General features: G+C 41.7%; 1 protein-coding gene across 5 annotated transcripts in view; it reads right to left on the bottom strand.

The window, feature by feature from the left end:
* Window positions 1–21,562, bottom strand: part of BEND7 (BEN domain containing 7) — a 47,501-nt gene that overhangs the window by 13,780 nt on the left and 12,159 nt on the right. For 3 of the 5 annotated variants that reach the window (XM_075081558.1, XM_075081559.1, XM_075081560.1), the window contains 5 exons: window positions 19,164–19,463; window positions 13,117–13,239; window positions 10,491–10,756; window positions 6,071–6,296; window positions 870–989 (listed from right to left, as the gene is read on the bottom strand). In XM_075081558.1, the coding sequence (XP_074937659.1) occupies window positions 870–989; window positions 6,071–6,296; window positions 10,491–10,756; window positions 13,117–13,239; window positions 19,164–19,463 (1,035 nt within the window). The remainder of the gene's footprint in view (window positions 1–869; window positions 990–6,070; window positions 6,297–10,490; window positions 10,757–13,116; window positions 13,240–19,163; window positions 19,464–21,562) is intronic. The other 2 variants (XM_075081561.1, XM_075081562.1) reach the window with 1 other exon arrangement.

Here is a 21,562-nt window from a genome sequence, read left to right as displayed (position 1 = left end):
CCTTGTATGAAGAAAGCCCCTTGTAGCATAGGAGGCATGAAGATGGGAAAGAGACTAGTTAAGGTTTATAAAGTAATTAAATGTCTCTTAATCAGTGATATTGCTTTGCCATGAATTCTACCAGGGATTCTGAGACTGCGTGTTGCTGTTCTTCGCTGGAGCTGAGAGCTCACCAGCTGCATGCTGTCGAGGTGAAAGCTTAGCACTGAGTCCTGACCGCAGGTGCGTCCCAGCCCCAAGCACGCAGGTTATCCCAGCCCAAGTTGAGCAGCTTTGCTGCAAAATCCTACCTACATTATCTGTAACTCACTGCTGGCAAGCTCCCTCCCATGTATTGCGGAATCTTGCTGGCACAACCAGGGTGGGTGGGGTTTTTTTTGCTACAGTGATGCTGATTCTTTCACAAGGAATGTGAGAAAACTCATCTATCCTTCCAGACACGTATAGTTTAGAGGGAAGGGTCATTTGGGTTATGTCTTAACAGTACAGTGAGTGGCTTGTCAGACCAAATAAAACAGAATTAAAAAACTTCTACCTGCAACCCTGGATGGATCTGCTAGTTTAGGACTCAGATTTCATCAAACACTGTGAAGAGGAGTTTGGGTGCTAATGGAAAGGGGTTAGAGACAACAATTGAGAAAGACTCAAAGTTAACTTGCCTGCAAATACAGCTCCTAAACTTGCTACCACACCAAACATATGGAAACACTGGACTTTACACAGAAACCTGCTAAAATCTTAGAGGTCTAATTTTCATAGAGTGAAAATGTACAACTCTACAGTCAACAAGAATAACACTTCTGTGGATACAAAGGCTCTCAGCTTTTAATCTCACACTCACATGATGTTCCTTATATTTTTATACATACCCAAACCTCTTTTTAATCTTCTTCTTGCAAGTTTAATTTGATCCTGAAGAATCTGGACCCAGTCCCTAGGACCAGGAAGTTTATCCACATGGTTAGCAGTGCAGTATTTTTCTGTAAAGACTGAAATAAAAAGATACCATCTTTTTGAAATGTGCCACCAGAATGGAGAAAAGGAGACTGGAGAGGATCGTAAACAAAATATATCAAATCATCCACGTATCAAAAAGCATTTAAATGGCCAAATCTAGGATTGCAAGAACAGAGTCCAACTCAGCCTTTCAGAAGTTTATCATTCAGAAGTCATTTGTGTGTATTAATATCACAGTAATATCACAGCTACTACTTATAAAAGCCTAACCCAGAGAAACGGTCTGCACCTGACATCTTCCATTCATTAATTTCACACAAAAACATCACAGAAAAATAACAGGGTACTTCAAACTGAGTCTCCAGATGTGGCAGGCACTTATAAATGCTGCCTTCCATATGGTACAAGTAGAGAGCTGAAGATCTGGTCATTTGGTGGCCCCTTGGTCAGGTTCCTAAGGCTGCTGGCAAACTGATAAAAGATAGAAGTCCTACCACTGCGGAAATTTCTACCGTTCTCATACTGCCGAACCAGATGGAATCGAATTTTTATAAAGCTACTACAAAAAAAGCCATCACTGACAAAAAAGAAGTATCCTACAGGTCCGATTTTATATTTCATAAAAATGGTACATAGAGGGTCAACATTACCTTTAATTCCATATTTACAGCAAACCTAGCACTGTTATAGCAAAAGTACAAAATTATAAATGGAGGGAAACTGATGCAATTGATTTTCATCATAAAACTGAGAGGTGTGCAAAAAACAAATCAGCAGAAATAGAAGAAGTACTATTACTGTTAGTATTGCTGTTGTAGTCTTGGTCAGAGGTCTCAGAGCCCAGTGTCCAATTATGACTGGCAAACAAAGAAAAATAAAACTGGTCCCAGCTCAAGGAATTTGTAATCCTTGAAAATAAATGTCACACGAATGGGATGGAGAAGCATGCGACAAAAAATATGACAATTTCAGTACACACACTTTTGAAACAGCACTAGCTGGTAAGCATAAAGGGACCGAAAGTAATCACACCCTCCAAACTCCTCCCATGCTAACAACTTCACAAAACCATGACATGAAAGGCATTAGCAGTACTTTCCTCTGTAGTCTGAACAGCGAGGACGTCAGACCAACTCTGAGGGATTCCCAAAGAAGTCAGTACAGACCCACACATTGCCAGTGTCCAATCTGCAACAATTAAGGTCCCTCTGAAGGTAGAAATAATCTTTCCCTTCAGAATCCATAAAGTACCTGACACAATGGTAACCTGAGCAATGACTTAAAGAGTCCTGATTACTTCAAACACGCACCTGCAGTTCTTGCTTGTGACCAGGGCCAGGGGACAATCTGTGACACCAGGATGTACCCAGGACACCCAGCGCAGGTGCCTACTGTGGGAATTATGACTACTGCCCGCTGTTGCCTGCACAGGAAGCCAAAGTTTGGCAGACTTGGAGAGCAAATATGTTAACGTGCTTCTCTAACTTGCTTGTTCTCTTGATTGAAAATCAAAATAGCTTTGATTGCTCAATGTGTGGTTAGACAAACACCAATGTGGGCAATACCAGAATGGGAATGCAATAGGAAGGAGGCAGGAGACCCGGGGCCTCCCCTTTCTAGTCCTGAGCTAGATGGTGCTAACAACACCCTATATCATAGAATCACAGAATGGTTTGGTTGGAAGGAACCTTTGAAGACCATCTAGTACAACCCCGCTGCCACGGGCAGGGACACCTTCCGCTGGATCAGGTTGCTCAGAGCCCCGTCCAACCTGGCCTTGAACACTTCCAGGGATGGGGCATCCACAGCTTCTCTGCGCAACCTGTGCCAGTCTCTCACTGACCTCATAGTAAAGAGTATCTTCTTAATACCTAATCTAAATCTACCCTCTTTCGATTTAAAACCATTCCCACCTTGTCCTGTCACTACAGGCCCTGGTAAAAACTCCTCTCTGTCTTTCTTATAAGCCCCTTTAAGTACTGAAAGTCTGCAGTAAGGTCTCCCCGCAGCCTTCTCTTCTCCAGGCTGAACAACCCCAACTCTCCCAGCCTGTCCTCGCAGCAGAGGTGCTCCAGCCCTCGGATCATTTTTGTGGCCCTTCTCTGGCCCCGCTCCAACAGGTCCATGTCTCTCCTGTGCTGAGGGCTCCAGGGGACGCAGCGCTGCAGGTGGGGTCTCACCAGAGCGGAGCAGAGGGGCAGGATCACCTCCCTCGCCCCGCTGCCCACGCTGCTGGGGATGCAGCCCAGGATACATTCCGGCCTTCTGGGCTGCGCAGGCACATTGCTGGCTCATGCACACATGTCCAGCTTTTCACCCGCCAGTGCCCCCAGGTCCTTCTCAGTGGGGCTGCTCTCAATCCCTTCATCACCCAGCCTGCACCGATACTGGGACTGCCCCGACCCAGACGCAGGACCCTGCCCTTGGCCTTGTTGAACTGCATGAAGTTCACGTGGGCCCACTCCTCAAGGCTGTCAAGGTCCCTGTGGATGGCATCCCTTCCCTCTAGTGAATCAGCTGCACCACTCAGCTCAGCGTCACCTGCAAACTTGTTGAGGGTGCACTAGAAACCACCGCCTATATCATCGATGGAGATATTTAATAGTATTGGTCTCTGAGGGACAGATCACACATACATCTGAACACAGTTCATTGACTTCTGCAGGGAAAGACATCACTGGCTGGATTGCTAGTCAATGACATAAAGGAAAAATAACCACTTCTGATCTCTTTTTTTTCTTTTTTTCCCCCAGTTCTGAGTGTAAGATTGATGTGACTCACAAGGGAAACTGATTTTCCAGGAGAAACACTGCAACTGATTCAACAAGTGCCACTGAATACCCGAAGTCAAAAGAGAGGATTTCTCCCTGGCTAATCATCCTGTTGCAGAAGCATTAAATTACTTGTAAGGACGGCAGTTAAAATGTTTTCAGACAGGAAGAGTGAATTTGAAGCAAACAGTCCCTCCTTTAAGTTCTCTGCTCATTTTTGTCATGAATGTAGCCTTTTCTCCACTTTTGTATCTCTGTCATGGAAAAGGACTAAAAGTGCCACTAAAGGATATCTGGGCACGTGGTAGAGGAATGTCCTAATGACAATAACACAAACAACATGATGTTGTTCTTGTGGAGGTTTCATACTGGCTCAGTTATTTCTTGGAATAAATGAAACCACAGTGCCTGACAGGCCAGCTCTTTGGAGGGAAGAAGGGTGCTATTGGAGCCAGGCTGAGTAAAGATCCACAGGATGTCAGCCCTTGGCATCTTACTCCATCACAGCTTTTAGGGGTGGGCTCCCCTATCAGGGATCAGGCACTAGCATTTGGGCAATACTGTAAATGCCAATAAAGATCACTGTTATTACAGAGGTCCCTAGTAGTACCATCACAGATGAAATTTATCTGTTGGAACTACAACTCCCTCCTTTCTCTCCCCCCAGGCTTGAGGGAAGGGGTTAAACCAAGGTTCAAAATTTGCTCTGGTCATACGAGCTTAGCTACTGAGAAACATCGCTCTCTCCAGTGGGTAACGACTGCTATTTTAATAGCGCTGTTGCATCTCCTGAAAAACATTTCTTTTATCACAGTGCTGCTCAAATTAGAGTGTTTTTTTTTAAAAAAGTAATTTTGAACTCCTTTTTTCTTCCATCTAACTTATTTATTAAAGCTTTTAAGGAAGAACGAGATACAGATGGAGTGAATTCAACTTTGGATTTTTGCAGATTATTGAGCTCAAGAAAAGACAGTATAAAAAAGTGTTTGTGATTGAAACCTAATTATAAGTGTAACTGTAAGAAAGTCTGCCAGACACTCGCTAAGATGTGTTGGGACTATGACACAGCCACAACACAGACTTAATCGCAGAACTGCACAGGTTGAAAGGATCCTCTGGAGGTGTCCATGTCCAGCCTGCTGCTCAAAGCACGGCCACTAGATCATGATACTCGGGCTGCAACCAGGCAAGTTTTGAATATTTCCAGGGATGAAGATCCTGCAGCCCCTCTGAGCCCCTGTTCCACTATTCAACCACCCTTATGTTGAAAAAGCTTTTCTTTATATCACGTTGAAATTTTCCATGTGTCGAATGCCTCTTGTGCCTTTGAGAAGAGTCTGACTCTATCTTCTCTACACCACCCCATTAGGTAGTCGTGGACAGCAATGAGGTTTCTCCTGAATCTTCTCTCCGGTTCTCTCAGCCTCTCCTCATATGTCACTTCACATACATGCTTCACCACTTACCTGCTTCAGTACCGTAAGTCTTGATGGCCCTACACTGGACTCACTCCAGTAAGTCAATGTCTTTCTTGCATGGGGAGCAGAGGCCAAAAGTGGACACAGAGGTGGTTGTGAAAGGTTCCCCTGCCTCCTTTTGCTGCCAGTGTACTTACTGAAGCTCTTCCCATTGCCTTATGTCTCCTAGGTTAGCAATCTGTACCTCAGGATGAGTCACAGCCTCTACTTTGCAACACAGCCTGTCTTTTGGTAACTTGGGTATTTTCCCCAGTATATCAAATTTCAAAATGATAGAATCCTGTTCAGAATCTCTGGCCTAACACCAGCCCTTTATATGCTGTGATCACAGAGTTTGAAGGCACACACGTTCTCTGGAAGCAAGAAAGCAGTGATCGCTAAGAAAAACCACCCAGTACAGGATCCTCACACCGACTAAGAAATTTGCTCCCACAAGGGAAGGACCACCATCAAACTCATCTCAGTCCCAGTGTTGTCCTTCTCCATCTCTCCCCAGTCCGGCCACCAACTACTAAACTATTTACAGAGCAGGCACAGTCAGATGCAGTGCAAGCCTCAGAGTTTTGACTGAAGAGGATCAGTTACACTGTCAGTATGTTTTCAAGATTTGTTTGCACCTCTGATACCCGTGGAAAAAAATTATATGAGCACTGAGATTCTCATCGTAGAGCCTGACTTCATTGGCTTAAAATTAACACAAGCTGTCCCCGTATAAGCTATTTTTAACAAGTGAATGAAAGGGAGTAAAAATAAGACTGCATATTTTAATAGACCTAACACACGTCAGAAATTCTAATCCCCTTACACGCTCCTTAGCTGAGAATATGTTCTAATTACACATATGGAAGAAAGCAAAAAACATACCTTTTATTGCACCCACAATATTTTGGTCTAGTCCTTTCCGGTTGTCATTGAGCCCTCTTTTCCTTTTGCCATTTGGTAAAGAGTTAGCCAAAGTCTTGTCATCAAAAAATGCACAGACCAGCTTCCTAAAAAGCAGACTTCCTGAGCGAGTATAGTTTGATAATATAGAGTCCAGCTGAGATTTCGGCATGAAGACGTCAAAGCCTTCTGCAAGTTGCACTTCTGGCTACCAAAAGAATACAAATGTTTTAATTAAAAGAACATTCAAATACACTATTTTGCTTCAATCATGCATCTGGTGAAACTTTACAATCACTTAATCAAACCATGAATCTTTTCCCAGCTATTCAGTAACACAGCCGTCTACTTCATTGAAATCAAACCCCATCAGTGAATAGGCACCTTAAAAGGCAAATCAAATAATCATACTCATGTCTAGCCACTGTAATAGTTAACAATTACTGACATTATTTCTAGGCGTACAGCTAACAAAAAGAAAAGAGGTACCTTTCCATACTGGATAATAATGACAATCCAGAAAATCACCCCAGAGCAATACTCCTATGGGAAGCTTTTTGGACATTTATCTGTTTTATGGACTTGTTTCACTGACAAATGATGTGAACAAGTGCGCTGTGGGGCATCCAGGCATTTCCAAGATGGCCAACTGCAGGGCTACCAGCCCGTTCTACGTGGTTTCCCAAGAGGGCTTCCAGCGCAGATATGGCCCATATGAGTAGATGATGAGTTTGAGGTTGCCCTTGGGGCAAGCGCTTGCTGATCAGCCATTTCTCCCTCCTTTGCCTATTCTCCAAATGCATCCTTAGAAGAGGATGATGTTAGATAGACAGCTTGTTTCATCACAAAAAACCTCAGTGGTGAATCACAGGGACTTATGCCATTGCCAGAAAGCGAGATGGAGGGGAAGAAGAGTGAACAAAATGGTCTGGTATTTCACAAGAGTCTCGCCTCAAGTATGCTGTGGGCCACAGCAGACGAAGGCCTTCAAGGAAGTCCCCTTACTAAGAGTCTTTTTGCTGCCCCTGTCTGTACATATTAGAAATTACAGTAACAATATTTACAGTATTTTTTTCTATGACTACCATAAAACACTTATGCAAGATGTCTTGTGGAATAATTATCTATCTAGAATGAAGATACATCAGAAATAAACTAAAACTTTTCAGATATTATCTGGAAGTTGGCGAGGGGGGAAAAAAATCAGTGGTCACCGTGAGAAAATACGCGAACATTACAGACTTAGCCTTGCTTCTAATAACGTGCTCTTTTTTTCCCTATATGAAAATATATCCACCAGTGATGGTGCATTTTCAAAGACATTTGCAGAGCAAGAGCAAATGCCACCTCCCATCAAATCACCTGCAAATGCCTTGTGTCTAGACAGAAAAAAGTGCTGCCAATCTCAGAAGGATTTTGCTGTGTAACTCTTTTCCCATGGATTTTTTACAATCATTATCAAGAGAGTTACAGCAAACACAACATTTTCAAAGCACACACTATCACTGGATACGCATGTGTATTGTGTGATAAAACTGAAGCTTACAATGCTTTGAGAAGCCAGGATGAAGTATCTTAAAATACACAGACAGTAATAAAAATAAATCTAAAAAGCACATAAGTTTCTCAGCTTGTTCCAGATGAAAAGTTGTTTTTTACCTTGAGAACTTTCAAAATGCTGGATCCAGCAAAACAGTCAGAGTTACTCTATTTGACATTTGACAATCTTCTGAGGTAGGTGGGTTTTTAATATGTTACTTCTAAACTTTCTGGTGACAGAAAAGATTTTCAAGAGTAAATAAACGTGGGCCAAGTTTATAACTTGGGAAAAATTCTACTTCATGTTAATCAAAAACCAGAATGTAGTTGTCACGGTGATGAAGGTATCCTGTCCTATTCTGTAACTTGGGTCTTGGGTCTTACGATAGCAATCTAAGATGACCTTGATGATACAAGATGCCTGGAGCAGACAAATCATCTTCACTAATACAGCTGTAAAATACATTTCAAACCTTACTAGTGCACCAGTGTGGAGGAGTCAATATTATTTTAGTTTTGACTATTTTATTCTCAATATAGGCATAAATTTGTATATCTGTGAAATAATTGGAAGGCAAAATGCTGATTTATTCTTGCTTTCCTTTAGTAGTAAACTATTCTTCAGTCAAAGACAACCAGAACCTAATTGAACTTTATGATCAGTTTGACTGTGATTTCTCAAAAGGAAATGCATTTGTTAGTAGATAATGATCACGGCATAAGGAACTGGTGGATAAACTATTCGTATACAATGAAATAAATGAGACCTGAATGCCAAAGGCTTTTGCTGTGCTAAAATTAACAGGCAGAGAATTAGATTTAATCCTAAACATTTTAGTAGGTTGTACTACATCGATTAGAAATGATTATGTTATAAATGAAATATTATAACAGTAAAACAAACACAAGAAAGTTTAACTAAGAGTAACAGATCATTACATTTAAAAAGCAGGTTCTCTGACTCCTGGGCCAGATTAAGAGTTGGTCTCACAAAGACTTTTTCCACCTCTACAAGAAGCAGTATTTCATCTCAGCAAGCCTGAACTAATTGCACTGGTTTTGGTAGCCCCAATTTTATACACATTAAACCGAGATTTTTCTTAAATTTCAATAAATGTTGGCAAAACAACTGTTGGCAGTCGTGGCGTATGACACAGCACGCACTACAGACAACCCTGCAATATTCTCAAGGGGACATTTATTTATGGTGCTGCGTAAAATGTCTTTCATTTTCTTCAGGCACACTGTCGTGAACACACTAGAGATGCTTATGAATAAACAGAAAAAGATAATACCGCCATTCATTCTGAAAGAAGTGACTTTCTTTAGCCTTCTCAAAATGTTTAAGGTCACATTTTATTTTCACTGTTAAATATATCTATTTTCAGAACTCAGCTGTTTTCTTTCCAAAGACGAAACAAAATCAATTTGTTTGTCTCAGGGTTCTGGCTGTGTAAATTTAGTCAAACAACTACTGTGGCAAGCAGGAGCCAAAGCACAGGAAGGAAGATGAGGACCTGATTTATGAGCCACATGTTTTCTTTTTTTTCTTAGGTCAAATTGGCACCTACAAAGAATTGTGTTCAGCGATGGAACACATTCATAAAGCCAAATTAAATTCCACCACAAGTACAAAACTGTTTTCAAAACCGTGTTTCAAGCTGAAAAGAGTGCCACGAGCAAAGAAAAATTATAAGCACAAATTGCACACTGGAGATAAATTACCAGCCCCTCCCCAAACCATTCCCTCAAACATTATTAAGCATAAAACTACAAAAGGAAAACCTCTGAAAAAGCATCCAACTAGTTACTCTGTATCACTACACTGACTCTGTGGCATGAGACTGCAATCTAATTAGTGGTGTGGCTTGCATCTATGTAACTGAATTATCATGACTGCTCTTTTTTGTTATTAGTTCCCACTTCCAGAAAGGTAGAATATTATCTGCTGCATTGTTTTCATTTACGCTTATTGATACTGAATTTAATTACGTTTTTCTAGCTCATAGTACTTAGGAAATTGGAAACTGCCTGCTCAAAATTAAAAATATATTAGAGAAATTAATGATCAGTTTACTCATCAGTGAACTGGTTCAGATGACATCTATTTGGTCATTAAACAAAGCCAATCAGCTGCCAGATACATGAAATTTCTATCAATGCGTACATGTTACATGAATCAAGAAAATACACTTATTGCAATTTTACATGAGAAAAGTACGTACTTTTAGAGTGGCAAATTTTGGCCCCTTTAATGACATCGACATCATCAACAGCATCAAGGCCCTCATCTGGCAACCACAGCAATGAATACCAACTGACCCAATTCATCAAAGACTGAGGTATGAACTTCATAGAGGTGAGGAGTCCCCTGATGCCAGTGGGACCACCCAGGTATGAAACACAGCACAGAAATACATCTTGGCAGGATAAGGGCACACGTGTGGGCTACGTGTTACGTGTGCTCATCAGCAAATGACAGTGAATGGTTTATACACGTAGTGCTTTTCACAGCTCCTGATCTCATGGTGGCTCTTAGCAACAGGAGAGATGAAGAACAAGTTTCCACTGCAGGCTCAAACAACAGGCAGCCTTGAACTCAAGGGAAAACTACATGGTCATGAAAGTTGAAAAAAAAACCCCAACAAAATTGTGTAATCAGCACTCAGTTGAAAAGAAAATCCCAAAATTTTGTAATCAGCACTCCCCATATCTAACCGTACTGCCTCCATTCAACCCTACCCAAGATTTTCTTGTTTATTCTAACAAGAAGAGGGAACACACTCAAGCTGGTATGAGTATTGATTCTCCTGAATCAGTGTTTTAAAATCCTGTGATCCTGCATATTAAAATATTAACTTACATCTGATGAAGCTGATTCAAGGATAATTCCAAATCCTGAAACAGGGGTTTCTGGTTTTAGGGGGGGTTCAGCTGCTTGCAGACTCGATCGTTCCGAGTTTGCTGATAGCTTCTTCTCGTTCTCTGCAGTGTTGGGTTTCTTATTCATGGTAACTGGTTCAACAGTTTTGAGGGGCAGTTTTTTCTTTTTATTTCTCTTTCTTGATATTGTTGACTTCTGCGTGCAAATCAGAGGAACAGGAGACTGCTGTCTGGTTTGAGTTCCAACTGAATAAAAGAAAGTAATGAATTAAATTTATAGAAAAAAGCACATGTATATCCACACAGACACATCATTAAACTGCCAACATAATGAACTTATCTTCTGGATAAGTGGGACGGGGTTTAGGACTGTGCATGTGAAAGTTACATTTTATCACCTTTGCAAAATTTTCCAATCTGTACAATGGGGATAATGACACTGAGCTCCATTATGAGGTTTTTCAAGCCATACTGATGAACAGCATTTTAGGAAAATTAGGAATACATGGTTCTTCTCCCTAGTGACCACTGGATGGTTGGTGACACAAAGGACTTAAGCAATGATTAATTTGTATACCCTCTTGAATGACTGAGAATCTCATTGTCTTTGAGCAACTTTTCTTGATAAAGTAAGTTAATACAAGTGCTAATGCAATTACAGTTATTTTTATGAATGTAGTCACCAAGCTAATTAGCTCAGCAAGAACATTTCAAGTACCATTATCTCAAGAATGAGTGAAAACACTATTCCATAGTTTAATTTCTGGGACAAAAGTAACCCAAAGTTGCATCAGTTTGTTTTGTTTATACACAGAAACTGACAGTTCATGTGTTACCTCTGAAATCTCAGAGACCGTATTTTATATTTACCAAGGTTTTGCATTTTCCAGTATCTGCAATCATTTGCATAAATTAAGGCACCAATCCTGAACCTGTATCAATGTGAGTGAGTCCTCCAGCAGAATGCTATGCAGGTACAATTATATGTCTGGATGAATCAGGAAGATCAAGCTCAAAACAAAAAAAGCCAAAAGTGCTACACATGCAAATCAAATTCATTCAAGCTACGACTCAACTACAAATAGTCCTCATCTACAAAGCTCAAGGAAAAACCCAAACCTCAGAATACTGTTTATCAAAAGATTTCTGGGATATTTCATTTCTGGCAAGGATTTACAGGACTGTAATTTGTACTTTACTATTTAGACAGAACAGTGTTTGAATACTAAAATAAGTTATTACACTTTCACTTATATGTTTGCACTTTAGTTTTTTTCTTTTGGCAACAAAGTGCCAAATTATTTTTTTTTCCATGCAAAACCATCATTTCCTACCAGAAAATATGAACTATTCCCAGGCTTTTTCATCAAGAGATTCCCTCATTAACAAGGTACTTATACTGGAGATACAGAATAAATAAGAAATATTCCTTCTATTGAGGAGCCGGCTCTTCTGCCATAAACCCCAGTTCTGTACCACTCACCCAAACGCCATTTTTAATCATGCATGTAATTCCAGTGCAATCAGCGCAACTGTGCAAAGAATTCCCTGCCCCAGCAAAAACTGTAAAACTGGGCCTTCACGTACCTTTTTGAAAATCGATGACTTTTTGAAAAGCATTTTTACGTGAATCAACTGATATTACAAAACCTGTCTGATCCTTCCTGTAGCTCACTCAAGCATTATACGCCGTGGAGACAAGGAGTTTAGTCAGCCCTTCACTCCACCCATGTTTTAGTTAATTACTCAACACTCCCTTTTCTTACAGAGATCTTATCCAGCTATTCTAAGAGAAAAACCTCCATGGCTCCACTCCCCATCGTGATGGACAGGCAACTCAACTGACAAAATCTCCAATGTCTCCAACTCCTCATTAGTATTAACACTAATTTTTAAGAAGCGCAGAGGCTGCAGCTTCACAGCAGCCTACGATGACCTACCTAACTCCTAGCTGCCACGGTCTCGTTATCTTGCTGTCTCTAGTGCTCTTCTGGCTCTGCACTGTTCTGTTTCAGCTCCTAACCTAGCAGAAAACTAGAGTCAATAGTTTTCCCCAATGAACAGATTATTGCTGGTTCAGCCAGTAGAAAGAACTGGTAAACCAGCCTGAAGAGGTGTGGAGGCCACAACATGCAGTGTCTAGCTCAGTTTAGGGTACCACGGAGCTGTAACTTGAAAGATCTTTGAATGAAGTGTTATATAATAACTTTAAGTGGCCTTCCAGTTTTCTTTCAGGTAACAGAAAAAGTAGCATTTGCACCTCTGAATGAATACACTGTGAAAACAAACTGGGGATGCTTGTGACATATTGACCTACCCACCCAGCTCCCATTACTAGAGTATCTAACAACATTAGGGTTTTTTTTTTTAATTTAGCCTTAAAAGATTCCTACAAGATAATATCCTATGTTACAGGGAAGGATCTGAGAAGTAAAAATTACATTTCCAAGAAGCCTGGACAGTTTGACTTTGAACAACATGTCAAGTGAGCAGGAAACAGTCCAGATTTCCCTGTGTCTCCAGATATATTTCTGTCTTACTAGACCATTCCTCCTAACAAGACGGTGCTCGCCATGGATATGCATGTATGGGACCGGTCACTGTACCTGCTTGAATTTGCATCAGTTTTCGCATGGTCTTGAGCTCTTGAAGAATAGCCTGTAGGGTTGACTGGCAATTACATGTACAGCAGTTTGGTCCAACTGATGAATTCACCATTGGGATTACTCCTGAAAGAGAGAGCAATGAAATGGGGGAGAGATGATGTAAACTACACAAAACCACCTAAACAACAATTACCAGCAGGCGTTTGAAACTATTATCAATATACCTGATTGTGAAATTAGATCCAAAGCAAGAAAGAGAATAATTTTCAACATGGTCCCTTTTCAGAGGAAGGGGCCACTAGGTTTTATCCAATTACCAGTATGTGCAATTATATACAGTAGGGGATGCAATGTTACATGGGCTGGAGAAGACTGCTCAGAGCGTGAATACAATGCACTCTTCACAGCAGGGCTCTCTATTGTCAGGCTAGTCTATCTTGAATAACAATAGCACCAAACCTCATTATAAACATACTCACTTTATCACACACACACAAAAAAAGCCCATCTCCCGGAACAGTCTTACAAAGAATGAAGACAGTCTGCGTAATAAAGGTTTACACTGCACATTAAATGAGGCCTAAGAATTTTTAAACTGCTTGAATCTTACATGTGATTCTTTACCATGTGAAGAATTGAGAATGAAAATAAAATCGCCTATTTGGAGGAAAAAAAAGAAAAAAACAGGATGGAAAAGAGCCACCAGCAAGGAAGGCTTTCAGATCTGCCCTTCTGTTTGCTAGGGTGGGTTTGTTTTCTATGGCATGTTTGCCAGCACTGTGACCTATGAAATGGACTTTCCATAGTTACCGTTTGAAAATGAATACAGCAGTTCAACAGATTCTTGTTTTCTAGTAATTCTTACTAGTATTTAACTGAATTTACACACTTCTAGTTCTAGCCCTTAGCAGTGCTTTTATTTACTGCTTTGCTTTCCGGAAGTTTTGCATCATAGGTCTGGCATTAGGACAGGCTGTAACAGTTCGGAGATTTCAAGCTTTACCTGAATAGTTGTATCCTGTGCTTTAGTTTAAAATGCTGTAACACTAGAAATATAAATTTCAAAATTCAACAGAGCACCTAGCAGTATCTGCTTGAAACTGAGGCCAGATGGGATGCGCCCCCTTTCATTTCAAAATGTGCTTACAGTCATTTAAATTGATGGCTATTTTACTGCTCATCAAAGCATGCAAGAGGAGGGATGGTCATTTTATGAAGATAGGTACAAATGGATCTAACAAACATAATCTCGCTTGGTGTCACACGTGGTGGACTTCAGAGAGTGTATTTCCCTTTTTCTTCCTTAGCTTGACAGTTATCAGGTGCCCTTTAATCATCACCAAGCTGAAGTGAACATAAGCAACTCATTTAATCTTTGCTCATAAATCCTCCCATTTTTCATTATTACTTTTGCTCTCCTCTGAAGCCAAACCAGTTTATTATAATACCTTTTTAGATTTAGTTTGTGTTCTTTCATCAGAGCTCCCCTGATGTCAGACCCACACAGATCCCCTGACTTCAATCCTCATTTGCAATGGCTGAAAATCTGGCCAGTGCTGCATCACTCCCACCCTTTCCTAGTTATTCCAGTGTGTCCCTCCATCCTCAGATCTCCCTTCCCAGACACTTGTTCTCTACCTCCTTCCATTGAGTCCTTCAGCTCTGATGTAACATCTACCAGACTTGAGCAAACTGGTGGTCGTTCTCCCAACAGTGAGTTACTTCTGAAACTAAACTGAAGTGTCACTTAAAGATTGCTGACATCTTCTGGGTGTCGCTCTCCTCCTTTCCTCAGATATTTAGACTGTCCACACTACTGCAATTACAAATGTTGGTATTTTAAAATAGCATCCATGGACAGAAACTGTAAATACTGCATTAAGATAAACGGAGCAATTTAGGAATCTCTGCAAATCTAGCAAATATGAATGCGATAGGTCCACTGGCTTTTTCAGCTGTAACTACAACTTTTTAAAAGTAATAAGTGACCTGAAAAACAGGCTGAGAGCCTGAAATTAAAACAAAAAACAGGTTACTGACTCAGCAGGACTCTGCCTAGTTTGATCTCGCCCTTCCTTTGTACGCTGTCTATTCAGACTGAGAGTTCCTTGGGGCACGGATGGGATTTTATCTTTTCAATGGTCCATAAAGTGTTTGGCCCATTGTAACAGGTACAGAGGGAAAAAAAATGTCATCTTTAGCTTTACACCAGATTACTTGGAATCCCTCAGCTTGGCTCCACCAACGCCCTTTAACTATTTGTTAAAGGTAGACTTTTAAGTAGATGAGGTTCAACGCTACTTATAATTTAATACCATCAGCATAACCCTGTACCTTTTAGTAAGACAAGCGGGTACCCCAGAAATGGAGTCCCAGAGGATCAGGAGTTTTATTAATAAAAGGCAAATACATAGTAAGAATATCCTTCCTCCAGTGCTTTCTCAGTTGTTTTAGACTAATAAGCTCCTCAGGAAAAGGCCCATCCTCTCTCGTGATCAGAATCCAATATTCTAGTGGGCCTCTGGAAATAGTATCTGAAGGACTACACTGGCAGACAGGGCTGGTGGCTTTTGTTTCCTTCTTAACAAAGCCCCTACATCATGGTGAATTGCACGTGAAAACCTGGACAAATTGTATCAGTAAATACCTGTACGTCTTTCCTGTTTCAATATAACACATTCCTAATGAAAGCACGCAGGCACGCAGGCTCCTGATGGAAAACCAAAGGGCCTATTTTCCCATTGAGGCATGCGGGATTTACATTATAATCCCCATTAGCATTGATAGAAATTACCCATGTAAATCTACTATAGGTACTGGAAATGGGAAAAGAGACCACCAATATTTCAAATCAAAGCAGGGTTCTACTGAATTCATACATATTCATGAGGGTTTTTTATTTTCTTTCTATCCTCCCTCCTCTGATCAGTTACTGTGTTGTAAGAAACATCTTGTAGAGTGTTCTCAGTCATTGTTCCAAGCACTATCTTTATCATTTTTAGAGGACAAAAGCAACCCTTTCCAACTTGTTATAAATCAATTTTTAATTTTAAAAGGAGAACAGACTTTTTATTTTTATGAAGGAGTCTTTAAAGAGCCATCTCCCTCTCTTTTGGAAGCTAGCCAGCAGGCAAATTTGATACCGGCTTGTATGATTGAGAGGAGGAGACGACACAAATACATTAGTTGCTTCCCTGAGTGAGCAGCAAGCAGTCCAGGACAGTGGTTCTTGCAGCCGGATCTGCTAAGAGTGAATTCGCCTGGTGTAACGTTGCTACCACAAGTTTCTATCTGAAAAGCATGCAAGTGCAAACCGCTGAAAACGATCTTGACGTAACTGAAAAGCAATTCAGCTGCTGCATCACTGTCGGATTTGCTACACAAGGCAAGAAAAGAAACTAAAATGTTTTAGACAGACTCCATGAATTTGTTTTCTCTAATAGGGCAGGCATGCTACTCGCTGTTTGTAGCCCCAAGAGGCTTCCACTAAATGCAGTGGGTCACAGGCCCCTACCTAACTTCCTGACTTGTGGAACCGTCGCCTTAAATCCGGTTTGGAATAAATCACTTGGCTTTTCAAGTGTGTTCCTAGGCTCCCCTCATTCTTCCTTTTCTCTCTCTGCCTCTTTTTGCCGATACCTTTTTCACAACTGCTTTCTATACCAGCACCTACTGAACACCCATTCCAGCCTTTCCTTGAACTGCATTTACCATGCAAGTAGATAATTATGCTAGTTAGTTGGACTTAGATCCCTATTACATTCAAATCTGAGTAATTCACACAGCCTACAGCATACATTTTGGCTTCCTATACAATATCTATCCAATGGACAGAAACTGTTCCCAGACTCGCAATGCCTGCTACAGACGCCTGGACATCTCCCCGGTAATGACCCAGGCCTGACAGCCCCAGGCAATAACCTTATGTCCTACCTGAACAGTTTTGCTCAGATGACTTTAAACACCATAGTAAGTACCAAGGGGTATCATCTCTTTTGATATTTTATTGCATTTCTACACCCAGCTTTCAAGGAATTTGTCCATCCTCTGAAGAACATCTAAATTACTGAGTTAGATACTCAGACTCCCAATGCATGGGGTGGAGGGGATGGGGCACATTACAACGGCCACCCAGGAGAGCTGTGTGCTGGATGAGAAGTTTCAGAGCTTGCTCACAGCCCAGGATGCATCCTTTCCTAGAGACTGGGCTTCAGAGCCAAAGCAGCAAAACTGTCCGGCAGGATCACAACTCCCCACTGGAGGCAGACACCTAAAATCTTGCTCTCAAAGAGCTATGCATGTCGCCTTTTCAAAGGTGGCCAGAGGAGAGGGCCCACACCCATCTTTGTGTAATAACCTAAAAGAGTGCATTCTTTCCTGCAGCAGGACAGCTGCAGAGGGAGGGGTGGAAGGTGCCTCCTGGTGCACTTCCCAAGGGCTGGGAGCTTGGACATTCCTCGTGATCAGCCCAGAGGTCGCTCAACCCAACCCTTCTACTGTCTCACTGACTGTTCCAACCTGTAGATCATAAATCAGCCAAACCCTTCTTCCTTGTATGAAAAATTTAAAAGCTGACACTCTCTTGCATATGGGGCCAAATCCCGTCAACACGTTTCAACTCACATGCTGAATCAGGCCCCTGAGGGGATAGAGGTGCTGTTCCACCTACTTTCTGGATCCAGGAACTAGGCATCTCAGCTGTGCAGGCTTGGGCACTTCTGTGCATGCAGAGAACTGTCCCTGCCAGTGCCCAGCGACTCTCAGGGCAAAGAGGGAGATGTGTGATGAATTTCAGGTCCTCCCACGTTTAGAAGGCTGTTACGGTGGGACTTTGAGAGCACAGTTTTAGACTTGGACGATAAATCCCGTCAAGTGTTTTCCCCTCTCCCCTGGACCTGCATCTTTAAAAAAACCCACAACTATTGTTTTTTGTGTGTTATGAAATAAATAAAACTAGCGTGACTTCCTGCACCATCTTTCTCCAGGTCAACAGGTACCTCTGTGTGAATCATTGTCTCTACAGAGAAACAGTCGATCTGGTGAAACCTAGGGCTGTATCTGTGTCAGTGCAGTGACAGTACTTCCTGAAGGACAATACTGAGAATAATAATAGTATTTCTTTTCTTTTTAACTGTTACAAGCAACGAGAACTTGGATGCCTTTAGAGAAGGATGCACAGCAAAACCTCCTACTGGGAAGTAAGAATACCTGCAAGATCAACTGGAAATTAATAATGTTTTCAGATGCAATCTCACAATTTTTTATTTTCCAGAATTTAGAACTGAGATACCCCTTTAATATAGCCCCCCTCAAATTTAGGCTTGAGTATCAGGATAAAAGCTTTCTGAATTGAATTTAGATCGTTAAAGGAGACCTTCAGGAATCTGGCAGTAAAACCTCAATTTTCTGTGACTTAAAACAGCAAGAGAAAAGCATTTTAAGGGCACACTGCCATCTACTTCAGGGCAGAATTCTCTGCCAGTACAAGATCGACCACGCTCTAGCGCAGGCAGTTCACAGGCAGACTCCATCATCTCTTTTCTCCAATGGTCCCATTGGAATAAAAGCCTAAGGCTGTGACAGGATTTTGTACCTGAAGTTCAGCAGGCAGATGTAAGGCTGATGCCCCCTCCTTATGAAAGTCAGTAGAATCCTGCTCCGCAAGTGGTGTCACAACAGTGCTACATTACTCATTGCAAAGAGGAGTGGTAGAGGTTGACATTTAATTAGCTATGAATTTAATAACAATGGCAAAAACTGTTTTAATAAGTACTGTATAGAAATTAAGCCTGTAACAGCACTGAGTAATTCTGTCCTATCACCAGGAATCCATTTTAAAATCTAAGACAGATGGTAGCAGAATGCACCATGCCCACTTTCGCACCTTTTCAAAGTGATAACTATGTGCTCATTTTGTAGACTCTGAACTATAACTGATTTCAGTGCAGCGGTACAATAAATCATCACAACAAAGGCAGAAACTTAGTACAGTACAAAGAGAGAGAGAAAAAAAAAGTACTGTTCTCAGTATCGAATGCAGATCATACCATTGGATGCCACGGTTCGCGTTTGATTTTGGAACGTTTTGGATCGGGTTCCATATTGCCCTGAAAAATGGCTAGCTTGGGGTGATAATTCATTCCATGCACCGCTCTGTGAAGGATGGAGGCTCGCCTGGGACTCTGCAGCGGGATTCAGGCGCTGGGCCCAGGCTAAGTCTAAATCTTGGGGCTCTTCCTTCAGTTTTTCTCCTTCTTTGCCAACTCGTTGATAGATTCTTCCAGTGCTGTCATTCAGTAATCTTCTCATCCCTGTAATTTGTTTTTTAATTTCCCGGCTTTCATCTCCTAATGAAAACAGAGCCACAGTTATCACTGTAAATTAGCAAAAACAGTAATGGGTAGAGATTAGTGATTTTAGATGCCAATAAGAGTTGGAGTACAAAAATAAATAAAGACGAGAGAGAAGAGAGATGGTTGAGTGGTCGTTGGTATGTACCAGGCTACGCTTCAACACAGCGATGGTTGACACCTCTCATGGTTGAAAGACTTGCTGAATTTGGCTCTCATGATGCTGTTTCTAAACCTTTGATGAGTAAGATTATTTTTCTCCAGAAGAAAATAAACTATCCTTTTAAGAGACTGATCCTATTCAGGCATTGACATCAGCGGATGTTTTCCCCAGGTAAAGCCTAAAGGATCAGACCCTTTATATATCAGTTTGCTATATGCTGAAGGATAGATCCTACAAAGAAAAAATATACCAAAAAAAAGCACGACACCACACACAAACAGAGCAACACCGCATCTACTGATTTTAATGAACAGGATCAGTCTCTTAGTCCACAGAATTTAATAATACTGGACTATACAGGAATAAATTAAGAAGCAGCTAATACATGTACAACTGCATATAGCCTAACTGCTGGATGTCTTAAAAATATAGATTATGAAAACAAAATTAAAATATATACAAGAAAAATGTGACTGTTCCAAATAAATTCAAGGCATTTAAATAATAACAATTACATACTTTAATACTCCTGGCACCATTTAAGTATTAATTTTACATATGAAACTGCTGATTACACAATGAATATATGTGTTTTGGGCAGCTGGTAGCTATTTTGCTTGTTAAAGCATACATTACGTTTCACTAGCAATAAGGAAGTGTTCATAGCCCCTTCTGAAATAAGAAGCTTTTATTTTTTTACTGGTAATAGAAAAATCAAACATCCTAAGCAAATGGAATAAATAATGAAGATCAAGAAATTGATGAATTAACCTTCCTTTATAGTATACTTAATACAGTAATACTTGGTATCCTCTATTCAGTTTACAGTCACACTCCTCAAAATAAACCTATTTTTGGCAAAGCGATCGTGCAAAGAAAATTTCAGAAAGGAAAAAACAACTGTTCCAGAAACAAAGATGCAATGTACATTGTCTCTGGTTCAACCAAGTATTTGAAAGTGTGCTAGTTCCTGGCAGCCAAGAGGGCCAGCCGTGCCCTGGGGGGCATCAAGCCCTGCATTGCAGCCGGGCGAGGGAGGGGATTGTCCCGCTCTGCCCCGCGCTGGGGCGGCCTCACCTCGAGTGCTGGGCGCAGTTTGGGGCGCTGCAGGACATTGAGGGTATAAAGCTACTAGAGAGAGTCCAGAGGAAGCCACGGGGTTGGTGAAGGGTTTAGAGGGGAAGCCGTATAAGGAGTGGCTAAAGTCCCTTGGTTTGCTCAGCCTGGAGAAGAGGAGGCTGAGGGCAGCCCTCAGCATGGTCTGCAGCTTCCTCACAAGGGGAGGAGGAGGAGGGGCAGGCGCTGATCCCTTCTCTCTGGCGACCAACGCCAGGACCCGAGGGAATGGCAGGGAGATGTGCCAGGGGAGGGTTAGGTTGGGTATTAGGAAAAGGTTCTTCCCCCAGAGGGTGATGGAGCCCTGGAACAGGCTCCCCAGGGAGGTGTCACGGCACCAGCCTGGCGATATTCAAGAAGCACTTGGACAAGGCCCTCAGAGACATGGTGTGAATCTGGGGCTGTCCTGTGCAGGGACAGGAGTTGGACTCGATGATCCTTGTGGGTCCCTTCCAGCTCAGGACATTCTATGATTCTAATTTTATCAACTCAACAGCACTATTCAGTTGCCTGAACGTAGGTGCACGCTTAGACAGCTGAGAGAGCAGCAACCCTCTCCCAACATGGGCCAAGCTCAATGTGGCTCGGACACGCTGCAAGCCTGCCATACCCAGGGACATGTAGTACCCAAAAGAGGGATTTTTTGCTCCAGGAGGTGAATAAGCAGAACGGGAGATGAGCTGTACGATCTGCTCCAGCCTCTGCGGAATCAGAACATCTCCCGCTTGACCTGGCGCACCGGTTCCCTGGGCCAGTGCCAGCTGGCTCCAGCCCACCCTGATCCAGCGAGGAGAGTGGGCGGTTTACAAGAAAGCTC

Source organism: Phalacrocorax aristotelis, chromosome 1 (genome assembly GCF_949628215.1).
Source record: "Phalacrocorax aristotelis chromosome 1, bGulAri2.1, whole genome shotgun sequence".
Classification (NCBI taxonomy): domain Eukaryota; kingdom Metazoa; phylum Chordata; class Aves; order Suliformes; family Phalacrocoracidae; genus Phalacrocorax; species Phalacrocorax aristotelis.
Note: the sequence above shows the minus strand (reverse complement) of the source record. Positions and strands in the feature narration are given on the sequence as shown.